The 19,514-nt window shown below is 43.3% G+C and overlaps 1 protein-coding gene across 1 annotated transcript; it reads left to right on the forward strand.

The window, feature by feature from the left end:
- Nucleotides 1–14,836: 14,836 nt before the first annotated feature.
- LOC137360601 (histone H2A-like) lies at nucleotides 14,837–15,193 on the forward strand (the record flags this gene model as incomplete). Its single annotated transcript, XM_068025993.1, has 1 exon — nucleotides 14,837–15,193. A coding segment is annotated over exon 1 (357 nt), but the record flags the coding sequence as incomplete, so codon positions are not given.
- Nucleotides 15,194–19,514: the final 4,321 nt, after the last annotated feature.

The raw sequence follows: 19,514 nt of genomic DNA on the forward strand, positions 1-19,514 counted from the left end.
TCTCATTGAAACATACAACATTTTGAGGTGCCTGGATAGAGTTGAAGTGAAGGGCCTATTTACCTTAGCAGAGAGGTCAGTGACGAGGGGAAATAGATTTAAAGTGATTGGTAGAAAGATTACGGGGGAGATGAGGAAAAGTTTTTTTCAGCCAGAGGGTGGTGGGGTCTGGAACTCACTGCCTCAACTCATTCAAAAGAAGTTTGGATATACATTCAAGTGCTGTAATCTGCAGGGCTACAGACCAAATGCTAGAAGGTGGAATTAGAATGGGTGGAAAGTTTTTCATCTGGCACAGACACGATGGGCCAAGTGGCCTCTTTCTGTGCCTTAAACTTTCTTTGATTCTATGATACTATAATTACCCAGCTGTTGTAATGGAAATTGAACTTGTTTCTCTGGACCATTAGTGGAGGCTTCAGGATTACTCGTCCTGTAATGTCACCACAAAACCACCATACCGCTGTATGAGATTTTTTACTGGTTTGTTCTGTGGATTTCAGTCTACACAAATGGAATTGATAATCTATTTCACTCTGATAATGTTTGAGATGTTTTTGGCTGGTAAATAATGTGTATCTCAGTCGACTGTATTTTTAAATTCCGCAGTCTGGGTGAGTTCAGGCATCTAATTTACATCACAGTTTGCACTTTCTATCAGCATTACTTAATCTAATACTGATTTATTTTTGGACTGGCAATGTTTAGATCAATCTACACTCATGGAATTGATACTGTATTTCAGTTTGATATTGTATGAGTTTTTAGAATGGTATATAATATTTAGATCAATCTACACTAATGGAATTGATTCTGTATCTTTCCATTTCACAGTGTGGGTGAGTTCTGAACTGGTATCTAATTTGTGTCTCAGGTTACAATATCTTTCAGCACCTTAGAAACTTTCACTGTAATGAATGTTGGACTTGTATGTAACTTGTATCTCAGGGGACACTATGGGGATGTTTAAACATCCTTTATCATGAATGGATGTGAGCTTTGAGTATGGTATTTAATTTAAATCTCAGGGTACAGCATTACAAGAGATTCTGTGCCATTCAATCAATACCGTGTGCCAATTCTATCTGATATTTAATTGATAGCGAAGTCTGCATTATATTTAGATTGACACATTGTATTTCAATCTGTTAATGAGGGTGACTTTGACCTGGGATTGATGTATCTGACTGTCAATGGGACTGAATTGGGCTGAAATGGAAACAACTTATTTTTCTCCTGCTTTGTTTGATTGTTGGATTGAAAATGTGTCTCTGGAACTCGGGATCAATGTGGGCCTGACTACTTCTGCAGTCTGAGACTAGGGAACTGATGAACTGTCTATCCCTCTGTACTCTGAGTGATAATGTACCTACTGTGTGTGAGAGGAGCTGGCTGCACTGTTCCTTGTGCCTCGAGTGCAGCAACCATCACATTCATCACGATTCCTTCAAGTATTTGCCTGCATGAAGAAAAAATATGTCTTAACTCAAGAACAGGGGAGGTGCAAAATATCAAAGAGGTGAATTTAATTTCGCAATTAATAATCATTAAAAACACGCACAAATGAAAACCAGTGTCAGTATCTGTCTCCACTGAAGTACTGAAGCTCCCAGCTCCTGCATCACAAGTATTCTGGGCAGATCCATCTAGACAAAACACTGCACTGGGATCGTCCCAACTTCTCTATGCTCTACACATATTTCCAGCCACCCTGCTTCATATGCACAAATAAACAAAAATAAAGCCCATTCTGTATATCCCTCAATTCCTTTCTTCCCATACAGTTGTTCCACCTCCCCTTAAATGCATCAATACTATTCGCCTCGACCTCTCCCTGTGGTTGCAAATTCCAGATTCTAACCACTCACTACGTAAATACATTTTTCATGAATTCCTCATTGGTTTTATGAATGTCGATTTTATATTTTTGGCTCGTTTCAGACACCACAAGTGGAAACGTGTCTCTGTGCATTCTATAAAAGCCCTTCACTATTTCCTCACTTTTTTCATTTGTTAGTGTGATGTAGGCATCATTGGCTATGCCAGCATTTATTGCCCATTCCAAATTGCCCTTGACAAAGTGGTGGTGAGCTGCCTTCTTAAGCCGCTGCAGTCCTTGAGCTGCAGGAATTCCAGCAGTGCTGTTTGGAAGGGAGTTCCAGGATTTTTACCCAGCGACAGTGAAGGAATGGTGATATAGTTCCAAGTCAGGATGGTGTGTGGCTTGGAGGGGAACTTGCAGGTGGTAGTGTTCCCATGCATCTGCTGCCCTTGTCCTTGTTGGTGGTGGAGGTTCTGGGTTTGGAAGGTACTGTCGAAGAAGCCTTGGTGTGATGCTGCAGTGCATCTTTTAGCTGGTACGCACTGCTGCCACTGTGCATCAGTGGTGAATGGAGTGAATATTGAAGGTGGTGGATGTGGGCAATCAAACAGGCTACTTGAGTGTTGTTGGAGCTGCCTTCATCCAGGCAAGTGGACAGTATTCCATCACAATCCTGACTTGTGTCTTGTGAATGGTGGACGGATGTGGGGAAACAGGAGGTCAGTTAATCGCCGCAGAATTCGTAGCCTCTGACCTGCTCTTGCAGTCACAGCATTTATCTGGCTGGTCCAGTTCAGTTTCTGATCTATGGTAACCAATGGTCAATGTTAATGGTGGGGGATTCAGTGATGGTAATGCCATTGAACATCACGGGGAGATGATTAGATTCTTTCTTGTTTGAGATGGTCATTGCCTGGCACTTATCTGATGCCAATGTTACTTGCCACTTATCAACCCAAGCCTGGACGTTGTCCAGGTCTTGCTGCATCTGGACACGGGCTGCTTCAGTATCTGAGGAGTCATGAATGGTGCTGAACATTGTGCAATCATCAGAAAACATCCACACTTCTGGCCTTGTGATGGAGGGAAGGTCATTGATGAAGCTGCTGAAGATGGTTGGGCCTAGAACACCTCTCTGCGGAATTCCAGCTGTAATGGCCGGAGACTGAGATGATTAACCTGAACAACCACAGCCATCTTCCTTAGTGCCAGGTATGACTGCAAACAGCAGAGCATTTTGCCCTGATTTCTATTTACACTGGTTTTGCTAGGGATGCCTTGTTGCCATGCAGGTCAATGGCTGCCTTGATGTCAAGGGCAGTCACTCTCACCTCACAGAGCCCCATCTCTGGGCAAAAAGTCTCACTTCTCAAGGGGTGTCTCGAGAAGACACAGTGGCGCAGTGGTTAGCACCGCAGCCTCACAGCTCCAGAGACCCCGATTCGATTCTGGGTACTGCCTGTGTGGAGTTTGCAAGTTCTCCCTGTGTCTGTGTGGGTTTTCCCCGGGTGCTCCGGTTTCCTCCCACAGCCAAAGACTTTCAGGTGATAAGTAAATTGGTCATTGTACATTGCCCCAAGTGCAGGTAGGTGATAGGGAATAAGGGGTTACTGTCGGGTTAGTATAAATGGGTGGTTGTTGGTCGGCACAGACACGGTGGGCCGAAGAGCCTGTTTCAGTGCTGTATCTCAAAATAAATAAAAAAATGCAATGTTTCTTTAACTCTAAAATAAAATCAAAAGTCTGTAGATGCTGGAAATCTGAAATAAACAAAAATGCTGGAAATACTCAGCAGTTTAGGCAGCATTTGTGGAGGGAGAAACACAATTAACATTTCAGGTCTGTGTCCTTTCATTTTACAATATGTTTTATGTCCTGGTAGATAACAGTGCATTCAGTTTGCAGTAATGGAATTAATACTGTGTCTTCCAGCCTGACTATTTGTGAGATTTGTGGAGTGGTGTGTAACATGTAGCTCAGTCTGCAGTCTGGTTACATTATTGAGATTAATTCTGTACTTTACAATCGGGTACTGTTTGTCTGTTCTATCTGACATTGAATTTGTAGTTCAGGCTGCTGTCTTGTGAGAGTGACACAGTGCCTTGCAATCTGACAGTGGATGTGATTTTGGACTGGGATTGATGTATCTACCTGTCAGTGGGACAGAGTTGGGGTGAAATGGAAACAACTTCAGTCTGTCATGCTCTGTGTGACTGTTGGATTGACTGTTAGTCTCTGGAACTTGGGATCAGTGCCAGTCTGACTAGTACTGCTGGCAGTGATTGTGGAACTGATGTCTCTTTTTTCTCTGAATGATACTGTACTTACTGTGTGTGAGAAGCCGGCTGCATATATATCTGCTTCCTTCAAGTATTTGCCTGTAGAAAGAAAAAGTATTTATTCTAATTCAGGAAGAGGTGTGGTGGAAGTTACAAGAGAGACCAAAATAATAATTCAATGAATAATCATTGTGAACAATCACAAAGGAAACCCAGCAATACAAACAGTCAGTGTCTGATTCCACTGCAGTCCTTCAGCCCCCAGCTACTGCATACCAGAGGCTTTGGCCGTTTTACAACAATTAAATGACATCCAGAAACAATCCACTGGGCCATGAATGGGACTGACCGACGGAGCAGGGACTTCTGCACAGGTCAGATTTCCAGTTCTCGCTCCATGTCTAACCGTTCAAGCGAAACCAAACAGCCGCTGTTTAAAATTTATCCTTCACACTTCTCACCTGGTGCCTATAATAGATTCTCTTTGTGTAACTCCCCACATTCTGACTGTCCGTTTCTGGTTCCACACTTCACTGTCCAATAACAATAAACTGCGGGACCAGGCTGGATCGCTCTCTTTGAGCTGGCGCGGACACGATGGGCCGAATGGCCTCATTCTGCGCCGGAAATTTTCCATGTTTCTGTTTGCGGAATTGTTGCAGAAATCGACGCCAGCGCTCCCCTCCCCCAGCACTGCCTGTGAGCGGAAGAAGATGGTTTAAAACAGCCGCGAATGGAGAGATCCCGGTCCCTGGGAAAGGGAGCAAGCAGCAGCCTCCTTCCAGCAGCACATCGCTTTGGGAGCGTGTCCGCAGATTGACTCAGAGATTAGCATCGAGTCCGGGGCAAGTTCAGGGGGAGGCGGGGGCTGTTTGTAAGAGGCGGATTGGAGCTGGAACTGGTCCCGGAACATGGAGTGAGTGGGGGAAGGGAGAGGACATTCTCGGGTTTTGTGTCGATGGGGGATGGAGACAGAATGGGATGAACCTGTTACTGCAATGCAGTCAAACAATGATAATATTTGTATGACTGGGCTTCCTTTGTGGGGGCTCATTATTATTTGAGAGATTAAATTCATTAAAACTCTGTATCTTTGATCTCACCTGTATTTTAGTTACAAACATACTTTTGTTCAAACAGACAAATAATTGAATGAACCAGAATAAATGTGATGTTTCCTCCACCAAGTTACAAGGAAGAGAATCACCAGCTCCTTCTCACACACAGTCCGTACATTATCACTCACAGAGCGCAGAGACACAGACAGGTCATCAGTTCCACAGTCTCAGACGGCAGAAATAGTTCCAGAGACACATTTTCAATCCATCAATCAAATAGAGCAGGAGAGACAGACGTTGTTTCCATGTCACCCCAACTCAGTACCACTGACAGGTAGATACACAAATCCCAGTCCAAATTCTCACCCACTATCAAATTATCAGAATGTCAATCCCACAATAGTGCAACCTCAGCTACAAATTAAACACACATAGAACTGACACATTGTTCCTGTTTCAAAGTTACAGAATTAACCTCAATAACATTCAAGGAGCAGCTACTGCGTGTCCTTGATAAATATGTACCTGTGAGGCAGGGAGGAAGTTGTCGAGCGAGGGAGCCGTGGTTTACTAAAGAAGTTGAAGCGCTTTTTTTTTAGAATTAGAATATTACAGCGCAGTACAGGCCCTTCGGCCCTCGATGTTGCGCCGATCATCTGACCTACACTATTCCATTTACATCCATATGTCTATCCAATGACCACTTAAATGCCCTTAAAGTTGGCGAGTCTACTACTGTTGCAGGCAGGGCGTTCCACGCCCCTACTACTCTCTGCGTAAAGAAACTACCTCTGACATCTGTCCTATATCTTTCACCCCTCAACTTAAAGCTATGTCCCCTCGTGTTTGCCATCCTCATCCGAGGAAAAAGACTCTCACTATCCACCCTATCTAACCCTCTGATTATCTTGTATGTCTCTATTAAGTCACCTCTCCTCCTCCTTCTCTCTAACGAAAACAACCCCAAGTCCCTCAGCCTTTCCTCGTAAGACCTTCCTTCCATACCAGGCAACATCCTAGTAAATCTCCTCTGCACCCTTTCCAAAGCTTCGACATCCTTCCTATAATGCGGTGACCAGAATTGCACGCAATACTCCAGGTGCGGCCTCACCTGAGTTTTGTACAGCTGCATCATGACCCCGTGGCTCCGAAACTCGATCCCCCTACTAATAAAGGCTAACACACCATATGCCTTCTTAACAGCCCTATTAACCTGGGTAGCAACTTTCAGGGATTTATGTACCTGGATACCAAGATCTCTCTGCTCATCTACACTACCAAGAATCTTCCCATTAGCCCAGTACTCTGCATTGCTGTTACTCCTTCCAAAGTGAATCACCTCACACTTCTCCGCATTAAACTCCATTTGCCATCTCTCAGCCCAGCTCTGCAGCCTATCTATGTCCCTCTGTACCCTACAACACCCTTCTACACTATCCACAACTCCACCGACCTTCGTGTCATCCGCAAATTTACTAACCCACCCTTCTACACCCTCATCCAGGTCGTTTATAAAAATGACAAACAGCAGTGGCCCCAAAACAGAACCTTGCGGTACACCACTAGTAACTAAACTCCAGGATGAACATTTGCCATCAACCACCACCCTCTGTCTTCTTTCAGCTAGCCAATTTCTGATCCAAAGCTCTAAATCACCTTCAACCCCATACTTCCGTATTTTCTGCAATAGCCTACCGTGGGGAACCTTATCAAACGCCTTACTGAAATCCATATACGCCACATCCACGGCTTTACCCTCATCCACCTGTTTGGTCACCTTCTCGAAAAACTCAATAAGGTTTGTGAGGCACGACCTACCTTTCACAAAACCGTGCTGACTATCGCAAATGAACTTATTCTTTTCAAGATGATTATAAATCCTGTCTCTTATAACCTTTTCCAACATTTTACCCACAACCGAAGTAAGGCTCACAGGTCTATAATTACCAGGGCTGTCTCTACTCCCCTTCTTGAACAAGGGGACAAAATTTGCTATCCTCCAGTCCTCCGGCACTACTCCTGTCGACAATGACGACTTAAAGATCAACAACAACGGCTCTGCAATCTCCTCCCTGGCTTCCCAGAGAATCCTAGGATAAATCCCATCTGGCCCAGGGGACTTATCTATTTTCACTCTTTCCAAAATTGCTAACACCTCCTCCTTGTGAATCTCAATCCCATCTAGCCTAGTGGGCTGTATCTCAGTAATCTCCTCGGCAACATTTTCTTTTTCTACTGTAAATACTGACGAAAAATATTCATTTAACGCTTCCCCTATCTCCTCTGATTCCGCACACAACTTCCCACTACTATCCTTGATTGGCCCTGTTCTAACTCTTATCATTCGTTTATTCCTGATATACCTATAGAAAGCCTTAGGGTTTTCTTTGATCCTATCCGCCAATGACTTCTCGTGTCCTCTCCTTGCTCTTCTTAGCCCTCCCTTTAGATCCTTCCTGGCTAGCTTGTAACTCTCAAGCGCCCTAACTGAGCCTTCACGTCTCATCCTAACATAAGCCGCCCTCTTCCTCTTGACAAGCGCTTCAACTTCTTGAGCAAACCACGGCTCCCTCGCTCGACAACTTCCTCCCTGCCTGACAGGTACATACTTATCAAGGACACGCATTAGCTGCTCCTTGAATAAGCTCCACATTTCGTTTGTGCCCATCCCCTGCAGTTTCCTTCCCCATCCTACATCCTACATCCTATTCCTTGTCAAGAGGAAGAAGAAGGCTTATGTTAGGATGAGACGTGAAGGCTCAGTTAGGGCGCTTGAGAGCTACAAGCTAGCCAGGAAGGATCTAAAGGGAGAGCTAAGATCAGCAAGGAGTGGACACGAGAAGTCATTGGCGCATAGGATCAGGGAAAACCCTAAGGCTTTCTATAGGTATATTCGGAATAAAAGAATGATGAGAGTTAGATTCGGGCTAATCAAGGATAGTAATGGGAAGTTGTGTGTGGAATCAGAGGAGATAGGGAAGTGCTAAATGAATATTTTGTGTCAGTATTTACAGTAGAGAAAGAAAATGTTGTTGAGGAGAATACTGAGATTCAGGCTACTAGGCTAGATGGGATTGAGGTTCACAAGGAGGAGGTGTTAGCAATTTTGGAAAGTGTGAAAATAGATAAGTCCCCTGGGCCAGATGGGATTTACCCTAGGATTCTCTGGGAAGCTAGGGAGGAGATTGCAGAGCCTTTGTCCTTGATCTTTATGTCGTCATTGTCGACAGGAATAGTGCCGGAAGACTGGAGGATAGCAAACGTTGTCCCCTTGTTCAAGAAGGGGAGTAGAGACAGCCCTGGTAATTATAGACCTGTGAGCCTTACTTCGGTTGTGGGTAAAATGTTGGAAAGGGTTATAAGAGACAGGATTTATAATCATCTTGAAAAGAATAAGTACATTAGAGATAGTCAGCACGGTTTTGTGACGGGTAGGTCGTGCCTCACAAACCTTATTGAGTTTTTTGAGAAGGTGACCAAACAGGTGGATGAGGGTAAAGCCGTGGATGTGGTGTATATGGATTTCAGTAAGGCGTTTGATAAGGTTCCCCACGGTAGGCTATTGCAGAAAATACGCAAGTATGGGGTTGAAGGTGATTTAGAGCTTTGGATCAGAAATTGGCTAGCTGAAAGAAGACAGAGGGTGGTGGTTGATGGCAAATGTTCATCCTGGAGTTTAATTACTAGTGGTGTACAGCAAGGATCTGTTTTGGGGCCACTGCTGTTTGTCATTTTTATAAATGACCTGGAAGAGGATGTAGAAGGGTGGGTTAGTAAATTTGCAGATGACACTAAGGTCGGTGGAGTTGTGGATCGTGCCAAAGGATGTTGTAGGGTACAGAGGGACATAGATAGGCTGCAGAGCTGGGCTGAGAGATGGCAAATGGAGTTTAATGCAGAAAAGTGCGAGGTGATTCACTTTGGAAGGAGTAACAGGAATGCAGAGTACTGAGCTAATGGGAAGATTCTTGGCAGTGTAGATGAACAGAGAGATCTTGGTGTCCAGGTGCATAAATCCCTGAAGGTTGCTACCCAGGTTAATAGGGCTGTTAAGAAGGCATATGGTGTGTTAGCTTTTATTAGTGGGGGGATCGAGTTTCGGAGCCACGAGGTCATGCTGCAGCTGTACAAAACTCTGGTGAGACCGCACCTGGAGTATTGCGTGCAGTTCTGGTCACCGCATTATAGGAAGGATGTGGAAGCTATGGAAAGGGTGCAGAGGAGATTTACTAGGATGTTGCCTGGTATGGAGGGAAGGTCTTACGAGGAAAGGCTGAGGGACTTGAGATTGTTTTCGTTGGAGAGAAGGAGGAGGAGGGGTGACTTAATAGAGACATATACGATAATCAGAGGGTTAGATAGGGTGGAAAGTGAGCGTCTTTTTCCTCGGATGGTGATGGCAAACACGAGGGGACATAGCTTCAAGTTGAGGGGTGATAGATTTAGGACAGATGTGAGAGGTAGTTTCTTTACTCAGAGAGTAGTAAGGGCATGGAACGCCCTGCCTGCAGCAGTAGTAGATTCACCAACTTTAAGGGCATTTAAGTGGTCATTGGATAGACATATGGATGAAAATGGAATAGTGTAGGTCAGATGGTTTCACAGGTCGGCGCAACATCGAGGGCCGAAGGGCCTGTACTGCGCTGTAATGTTCTAATTCTAATTCTAATTCTAAAAAAAAAACCATCTTCTGAGATCCAATATTTACACAGGTCATGATGAGTTTATTATCAGTATTAATTCCCATAATGTGTCCAGACATATACATTAGATACAAGTCAAAATCTCAAGTGCATAATCAGATTGAGAGATTCTGAAATATAGTATAACCTGAGATACAAACTCAGATTCCAGTTTAAAACTCATCCGGATTGTGAAACTAAAAGATACATTATAAATTTGATGAGTTTAGTCTGAGCTATAAATTACATACCAGTCCTAAAACCTCATATTGTCAGAAGGAAGATACTGTACAATTCCAGACTGAGCTCATTTTACACACAAGTCCAAGATTCTCCCTCAGACTGAATGGCACTGATCAAATTGATTAGTACAGCCTGAGTTACATTTGCACATCAATCCTGTATCAGATTGAAAGACACGTTATCTTTCACTATTATGTTCACAGTGACAGATATTTACTACTTGGCAAAACTTCAAACATATTGTCTGCTTAAAACCAACCACATCAGTGGCCTGTTGCTGTGCTGACATTTTATGTAGAATGAATCCAGACTTGCAAACAGTCCCAGGGATGGAAGGTTATATAATGATATATAGATATTGACTAGATATTGACAGATAAAGTGATGCTGAAACACATGCTCAGTGCCAGATGCTGAAAACTATGGGTTGATTATTGCACTCACTCACAGTACCTCAGCCTGAGTCATCTAAAGCAACCTAACACACAAATAGTAGCACTGAGAGATTGAGAAATAGTCCAAAACTCACATAGAGTACCAGGCACTGACAGATACAAACTGAAAACTATCCACACATGGATATGGGATTGGCTAACTCACAGAAAACAGAGAGTGGGGATAAATGGAGCATATTCAGATTGGCAAACTGTAACTAATGGAATGCCACAGGTACAGTGCTGGGGCCTCAACTATTTATGGTCTATATTAATAACTTGAGTGAAGGGACCAAGTATATTGTTGCCAAATTTGTAGATGGTACAAAGATAGGTAGGAAAGAAAGTTGTGAGGAGGACAAAATGTGTCTGCAAAGAGATATAGATAGGTTAAGTCAGTGGGAAAACATTTGGCAGATGGAGCATAATATGGGGAAATGTGAGATTGTCTACTTTGGCAGGTAGAATAGAAAAACAGAATATTATTTATATAGAGAGAGACTGCAGAATGCTGCTGTACCAAGGAATCTGGGTGCCCAGGTACATGAATTACAAAAATGTTAGCATGAAGGTATCGCAAGTAATTGGCATTTTTAGCAAGGGGAATGGAGTATAAAAGTAAGGAAGTTTTGCCATAACTTTACAGGGCAATAGTGACATCCCATCCCCATACAGTTTTGGTCTCCTTACATAAGGAGGAAATTACTTGCATTGGAATCACTTCAAAGAAGGTTCACTCGGCTGATTGCTGGGATGTTTGATTGTCTTATGAGAAAAAGTTGAGCAGGCTGGGCCTATACTCACTGGAGTTTAGAAGATTGAGAGGTGATCTTATTGAAACCTGTAAGATTCTCAGTGGGCTGGACAGGTAGATTTTTCTCCTTGTGGGGGATTGTAGAATTAGGGGCCAGAGATAAAGATGAGCAGTCGCTCTTTCAAGAAGGAGATGAGGAGGAATTTCTTCTCTGAGAGGGTAGTTAATCTTTGGAATTCTGCTCTCCAGAGGACTGTGGAGGCTGTGTCATTGAATATATTCAACGCAGCAATAGACAGATTTTTGATCTACAACAGAGTCAATGGTTATGGGGGCAGGCAGGAAAGTGAAGTTAAGGCCACAATCAGAACTGCCATGATCTTATTGAGTGGCAGAGCAGGCTTGATGGGCCAAATGGTCTACTCCTGTCCTATTTCGTATCTTCTTATGTTCTTACACACACACACACACACACAACCAATGTGTGGTGGATCTAGAATTAATCCCACTTTCATACACAATACCAGTGACTGAAAGGTACAGAATTAATCCCACAGATAGATACAGTACCACCGACAGGTACAGAATGAATCCCATGCTCACAGTCAGCACCCAGGATCGAAAGATACACGTGATTTCTACCCTCACATAACAATATCAGGCTGAGTTACAGAATGATTTCCACATTCATACTGGGCACCAATGACTGCGAATTAATTCATCCCACAATCACACACACTACCAAAGGCTGACAGATACAGAATTAATCCCACACTCCTATGTAGTAGCAAAGACTGACACATACAAAATCATTCTCAAATACTCCTACAGTACCTGGCAGATTCAGTGACTGCCAAACTCACATAAATCACCACAGACTGACAGATAAAGAATGAACTCACACACACACTGAGATACTGACAGATATACCTTGAATTCCACACATACAGAACCACTGACAGATTAAGACTAAGTCCAAAATCACATAACATTCCAGAGACTGACAGAATGAATCAAATACTCATACACAGTGCCACTGACAGAATGTATTCCACACTCACATACAATACCGAAGACTGACAGATACAGAATGTATCTCACACTTTCACAAAGTACCAGTGAGTGACAGGTCCAGAATGAATCCCACATTCACACATGATACTAGAGATGGACAGCTAAAAAACAATAAGACTGCCAGAATAGATAGAATTCACATCAAAATTCTAAAATATGGCAGAGAAACACTCGACACAAATACATGTCTCATTTCCCTCATCTAGAAGGAGGAGAGCATGTCAGGGGATCGCCGTGATGCGGTAATTGTGATCATCTTGAAAAAACGTTGACACGACCGACTGTGTTAACTATAGAGGGGTATCCCTGCTGTCCACCACAGGGAAGGTCATCACAAGAGTCCTTCTCAACTGCCTCCTCCCCGTGGCTGAAGAACTCCTACTGGAATCACAATGTGGATTCTGTCCATCAACAGGCACAGTGAACATAATCTTCACAGCAAGACAACTTCAAGAAAATGTAAGGAGAAGCAGCAACCTTTATACATAGCCTTCTCTGACCTGACAAAGGCCTTCGACTCTACCAACCGAGAGGGATTATGGAATGTCCTCCTCAAACATACTGCACTGCGACATGCAAGCTGTAATCCTTGCCAACGGATCTATCACTGACCCAATCCGAGTGCAAACTGGGGTCAAGTAAGGCTGTGTCATCGGCAACAATGCTCTTTTCCATCTTCCTTGCGGCATCACTCCACCTCATCTCCTCACACTCAAACACAATACCTGACAGAGACAGAATGAATCCATACAGCACCAGAGACTGAGTTACCAAATTACATAAAACACTCAAACACAGTAGTCTAGACTAAAAATGAAATTAATTGCACACTCACATGCAATAGCAGAGACACAACGACACAGAATCAGTCAATAAGTGTCCTCCCAACAACAGCCAGGACATTTCCAGGAAGCTCCACACAGGGAGCGGCTATTTCAACAGAAACTGGGGCTGGAGAGAGTCTTTGTGAAATATACTTCCTGATTGCAGTATGGGTGTTTGTGATTGGTTGCAAATATTTAATCTGATTGGATGGCGAAAGAGACCAATAGTAAAATTACAATAAAAAACCATTGTGACATCACTCCCAATCACGCAATCACAATCTTTACTTTCCCCCATCCCTCATTAGCATAGTGCTGTGGGATTGTCTATTTAATCCGCACTCGGAAGGGGTTTGGTTTATTTCTGAGTCTGAAATTGAAACTGAAGATGGTAGAGGAGAAGAAGAAAGCAGCTGCTAAGAAGGGCGCCAAGAAAACTGTGAGTAAACCGTCAGCAAAGGGCGGCAAAAGGCGGAGAAAGTCGAGGAAGGAGAGTTACTCCATCTACATCTACAAAGTGATGAAGCAGGTTCACCCCGACACCGGCATCTCCTCCAAGGCCATGAGCATCATGAACTCGTTTGTGAACGATATTTTCGAGCGCATCGCGGGTGAGGCTTCCCGCCTGGCCCATTACAACAAGCGCAGCACCATCAGCTCCCGGGAGATCCATACCGCCGTGCGCCTGCTGCTGCCCGGGGAGCTGGCCAAGCACGCCGTGTCGGAAGGGACAAAGGCGGTGACCAAGTACACCAGTTCCAAGTAAAACTGCACAATGGACTGAAAAAACATCCCAAACACAACGGCTCTTTTAAGAGCCACCCACAATCTCTCTGAAACAGCTGCATCCGAAGATCTCTATGAAATCATTTTAAGACAATGTGTAACATAATAAATGTCCCACTGCTGTGTTTTTGTCTGCTGTCCCATAAACCGAACTCAAACCCATAATCCGCTCATCCGCCTTTACTTTTTTGCTTAAAGCTGTTATTGTGGTTTTGCACAGCCCCTGAATGACCGCATTAACAGCTGCTTTCAGGGGTAAGGGTCAGACCTCAGTCCCTTCACCCTATTCCTGAAATGTGAACCGATTCATCATTTTATGAACAGCAACTCTCCGCAGTGTTACAGCCCGGAATGGGATTATTACACAGCAGACTAAGGGCTGTTTGAGGACTCGATCCGGCTCCCTCTTTTCAGAGAAGGACACTGGGCTCTGATTGAAGATAAACTGAATGTTTCCCTTCAGGGAAGTGCTGTGAAAAGGGATTTAGTACCTCCCGGGACAGTTTGAAAGCAATTGTAGAAAGATCCACAATTTAAACAACATTTTAAACCCGCGTCTGTAATTGGTGACGGAAAGAGTTGAATAGAACAAAATAAAGAGAAGGGATTTTAAATATTTGACTAAGGATGACATTTATTTTAATCCACTCCTTTCCGACAATGAAATTGGCGGGCTTTTTGAAATTGACAAATTTTCTGCTTCTGATGTTGTGGCGGTAAATCCCGCCCACTTCTGTTTGTCAGTGACCTGATTGGTGAAGAATATAGGCAAATGAGGTGAATTTAGTAGCGACCAATGGGGAGAGTTTTCAGTCTCTAAGTAAAGTAAATGCTGCGGAAATTATTCATTCTTTGTGAAAGTATTTGTGAGATTGTGGAAATGTCTGGAAGAGGAAAGACCAGCGGCAAAGCTCGGGCCAAGGCCAAGTCTCGCTCCTCCCGGGCTGGACTGCAGTTCCCGGTGGGCCGTGTTCACAGGCACCTAAGAAAGGGCAACTATGCTGAGCGTGTGGGTGCCGGAGCCCCGGTCTATCTGGCTGCTGTGCTCGAGTATCTGACCGCTGAAATCCTCGAGCTGGCTGGCAACGCGGCCCGGGACAACAAGAAGACCCGCATCATTCCCAGACACCTGCAGCTGGCCGTGCGCAACGACGAGGAGCTCAACAAGCTGCTGGGAGGGGTGACTATCGCTCAGGGTGGGGTGCTGCCTAATATCCAGGCCGTGCTGCTGCCCAAGAAAACCAGCGCTCAGAGCTCCCAGAAAAAGTAAAGCGGCCGAAATGTCATCTAATAAACCAAAGGCTCTTTTCAGAGCCACCCACAGTCTCTGTGAAAGGGCTGGTTCCTGTCTGATTCCAAAATGTCAGTAACAGGACCGAATGAGAACTATTTCAAATGTTTAAGCATCTGTTTCAGTGATTTCTCACTGTCCCCTCAAACCTGTCTAATTTATTACTTCAACACCAATTTTGAGTTATTTGTCCCGTGACAGATTGCTGAATAGAGTCTTTTACCGCCAGTTACAGATAAGTAGACAAAAAATCACAGATTAAAACTACGTAATATATCTAACCCATCACAAACTTTTTTTATTCCGCTTTTATCGGCACAAAGTCGTGGCGCGATTTTACGAACAGCTTTAAACTAACGCCAGATTTTCCATCAATTCGCTTCTTTCCGACACTGAAATTGGCGGCTTTTTCGAATTCAAACTGTCTGCCAATTTAAGCCAGTGATTTGTTGTATTTCCTAATTCGAAGCTCTGCGATTGGTTAAGACATGTGAATGAGAAGAGGGTGACCAATCAGAAGTGAGCTCGGGAGAGCGCGGGCTCAAACTGTGGGAATTCCAGGTCCCTGAATGACTGAGCTGAAACTGATCAGTTTCACAAACCCTGTCAGTTTCAGTGCAGGAAACACCGTCTCGGGGGAAATAACATCACAAGTGGGTCTGGTTCCAGTGACCGATTTAACGGCTGCTGCAAAACTCCCGGATTCCCTCATTGCAACGAAATCATTTTGAAATTCTATGAAAACAATGAGTGATTCTGGAGGAGTGATGTGGCTTTTCACTGAGGGCATGTGTCGACTGGGGAAATAACGAACTGTAGAGCCTCGGGCACTGTTTACACAGCCCGTTTAGAAAATCAAATCCACTGCACATCCTTGCTGCAACTGAAATGTCAAATTCGGGGATTCCATTTTTTTTCATCCCGAACACAGCAGATTGATTGAACAAAGAATTAAAAGTAAAATACTGCGAATGCTGGAAATCTGAAATATTTCAGATTGATTGAACTGTTCTAAACAGCCTATCCCAGCTCCCGTTTCTCGGTCACTGCTCGCTCTGTGAGGCGGTGGGTGGCTCTTAGAAGAGCCTTTGTTGTGTGTTTGCTGAAAAGAGTCGAATTGTTCAGCCGCCGAATCCGCAGAGAGTGCGGCCGTGCCGTTTCAGCGCGTACACCACATCCATGGCAGTGACCGTCTTGCACTTGGCGTGCTCAGTGTAGGTGATTACATTGAGTGTGAGACAAATTCCATCCATCTTTTGTACTTTATGAGATTAATTTTGACACTTTCTGGTACATTATGTGACAGCGAGTTTAATTCTACATCTATCTGTCTGTGGTACTGTGTCTGAGTGTGAGATTATTTGAGTATCAGTCTATGAAACTAAATGTGATTGTGTGATTCATTCTGTATGTCAATCATGAGTATTGTATGCGTGGCAGCTTCTGTATCTATCTGCTCCTGTGGCTGAATGTGGATATCATTCTGTATCTGTCAGTGTCTGGAACTAAATGTGAGTGTGAGATTCATTCTGTATGCACCACTCTTTACAGTCAGAATGTGACTGTGTGATTCATTCTCTATGTGTCAGTCTAAAGTACTATATATGCCATGGTTTTAATTATGTGTCTGTCATTTTATGTGAGCTTGGGTATCAATGTATATATGTCAATCTCTGGTTCTTTCTGTGAGAGTGAGATTAATTCTCTATCTGCTGGTCTCTGAAATTAATTGATTTTGTGATTCACTCTGTGTCTGTCAGTCTATGATACTGTGAATAAGTGGGGGGTATATATGGTGTCTGTCTGAACTTGGTATTGAACATGATTGTAGGATTCATTGTGTATCTATCAGTATCCAGACTGAATGTGAAATAAGGTTCATTCTGTACATGAAAATCTCTGTTATTCTATGGAAGTGAACTCAAATATGCCGATCAGTCTTTGACACTGTATCTGATTGTGGGATTGACTCAATACCTTTCAGACTTTGCTACTATGCATATGTGTGGTTCAAGTTCTGCATGTCAGTCTCTGTTACTCTATGTGAGTGTGGATATCTTTTATGTATCTCAGTCTCTCGCAATGAATGCAAGTGTGGGATTAACTCTCTTTTCAACAGTATCTGGTAATGATTGTGAGCATGTGACTCCTACAGTATCTGTCAGTGTTTTCTATTGTATGTGACTGTGCAATTCTTCCTATGTCTTTCAGTGCCTAGTACAGTGTGTATGGGATTCATTCTGTACCTGTCAGTATCTGGTACTGAATGAGATTGTGGGATTCATTCTGTTGTCTGTCAATCTCTGCTCGTGTATGTGAGTGATATCTGTTATGCATATATTATTTTCTGGTACTGGAAGTGAATATTGTATTTATTCTTTACCAGTTAGCCTCTGGTACTACGTATGAGTGTGGGTCTCATTCTGTATCAGTCAGTTTCTGGTACAGTCTGCGTGTGCATATCCAGGGCTCATTTTGCATTTGGCAGTCTCTGGTACTGAATGTGTGTTACAATTCATTTTTTATGTGTCTGTCTCTAGGACAGTCCACTACAGTGGGATGAATTTTGTATCTCCCAGCTACTGGTATTGTCTGCAAACGTGATACATTCTGTATCTATGTGACGCTGGTGCTGTATGAGTGTGGAATTCTTCTGTACCTGTACTTAATATGTATCTACGGGATGCTATTGAGAACTATTTGTTGGACACCATAATGTATCACTATTTTCTTGTCTCACTGGTATTTTAAAATATAAACCACTGCACATTTTAACTGTGTGTTTTACTCAGTTGTGGTCTGAGCTTTTTGGACTAGTATTTAGTCTGCAACTGTATGAACACATTTGTTAATGACAACATATATTTCAAACTCACACATGGCATGCTCAGTATAATCAGAATCATTCAATTGATACGATATCATTCAGTACAGCTCTTGGAGAGATTATTGGATTGGTATGTAATGTGCAGTGCAGTGTGCACTAATTGACATAATACTGTAACTTTCCTTTTGATACTGTATCAGATGTTTGTACTACATTGTAATCTGTCACTCAGTCTGCAGTCTGGGCTACATTATTAGGATTCATTCTGTACGTTTCCATCAGCTGCTCTACCTCATATATAATTTGTAGCTTAGGGTGCACTCTTGTGGGATTGATCCGGTGCCTTTCAATCTGATAGTGGGTGTGATTTTGAACTGAGATTGATGGATCTACCTTTCAGCATTACTGAGTTGGGGTGAATTGGAAACAACTTCTGCCTCTCCTGCTTTGTTTGATTATCTGCTGGATTGAAAATGTGTCTCTGGAACTTGGGATCAGTGTGAGTCTGACTGCTTCTGCTCTCTGTGACTGTGGAACTCATGGCCTGTCTGTGTCTCTGAGCGCTGGGAGTGATAATGTACCTACTCTGCGTTAGAAGGAGTGGACTGTACATATCCTTGTGCTGGGGAATCATCACAATCCTTCTGGTTCCTTTAAGTATTTGCTGACAGAAGGAAAGAAAAATATCTCTTGTAACTCAAGATCAATTGAGGTAGAAACTAGAAAAGACATGAATGTAATATTTCAATTAATAATCATTATGACCAACCACACAGGATGATCAGTAATACAAAGAGTGTCAGTGTCTGATTCCACTGCAGCACTCAGCTTCTGCTGATCAGGTTTTCTTTGGTAGTTTTATAACAATTTAGTGACATCCAGGAACAACCCAACATCTGCACTGCTCCATGAATGGGAATACCTGCTGGAGCAGGGATATTTGCACAAGTCAAGTTTTTAATTCCACCTGGCATTATAATGCAAGAACATAATAACTAGGAGCAGGATTAGGCCATTCCGCCACTCAAGTCTGTTCCACCATTCAATAAGATCATGGCAGATCTGATCATAGTCTCAACTCCACTGTCCTGCTTGTCCCAATAACACTTCACTCCCTTGTAAATCAAAAGTCAGTCTAACTCAGCCTTGAATATATTCAATGACCAGCCTCCACCATCCTCTTGGGTAGAGAATTCCAAAGAACAACAACCCTTTGAGAGAAGAAATTCCTCTTCAATTCCATCGAAAATGGGAGCCCCCTTATGTTGAAACTGTTCCCCCTAGTTCTTGATTCCCTCATGAGGGGAAACATCATCTCAGTAAATACCCTGTCAAGCCCCTTCAGTATCTTATATGTTTCATAAGATCACCTCTCATTCTTCTAAACTCCAATGAGTGTAGCACAACCAGGTCAAACGTTCCTCATAAGACAACATCTTC

The sequence above is a fragment of the Heterodontus francisci genome, unplaced genomic scaffold (assembly GCF_036365525.1).
Source record: "Heterodontus francisci isolate sHetFra1 unplaced genomic scaffold, sHetFra1.hap1 HAP1_SCAFFOLD_59, whole genome shotgun sequence".
Lineage (NCBI taxonomy): Eukaryota > Metazoa > Chordata > Chondrichthyes > Heterodontiformes > Heterodontidae > Heterodontus > Heterodontus francisci.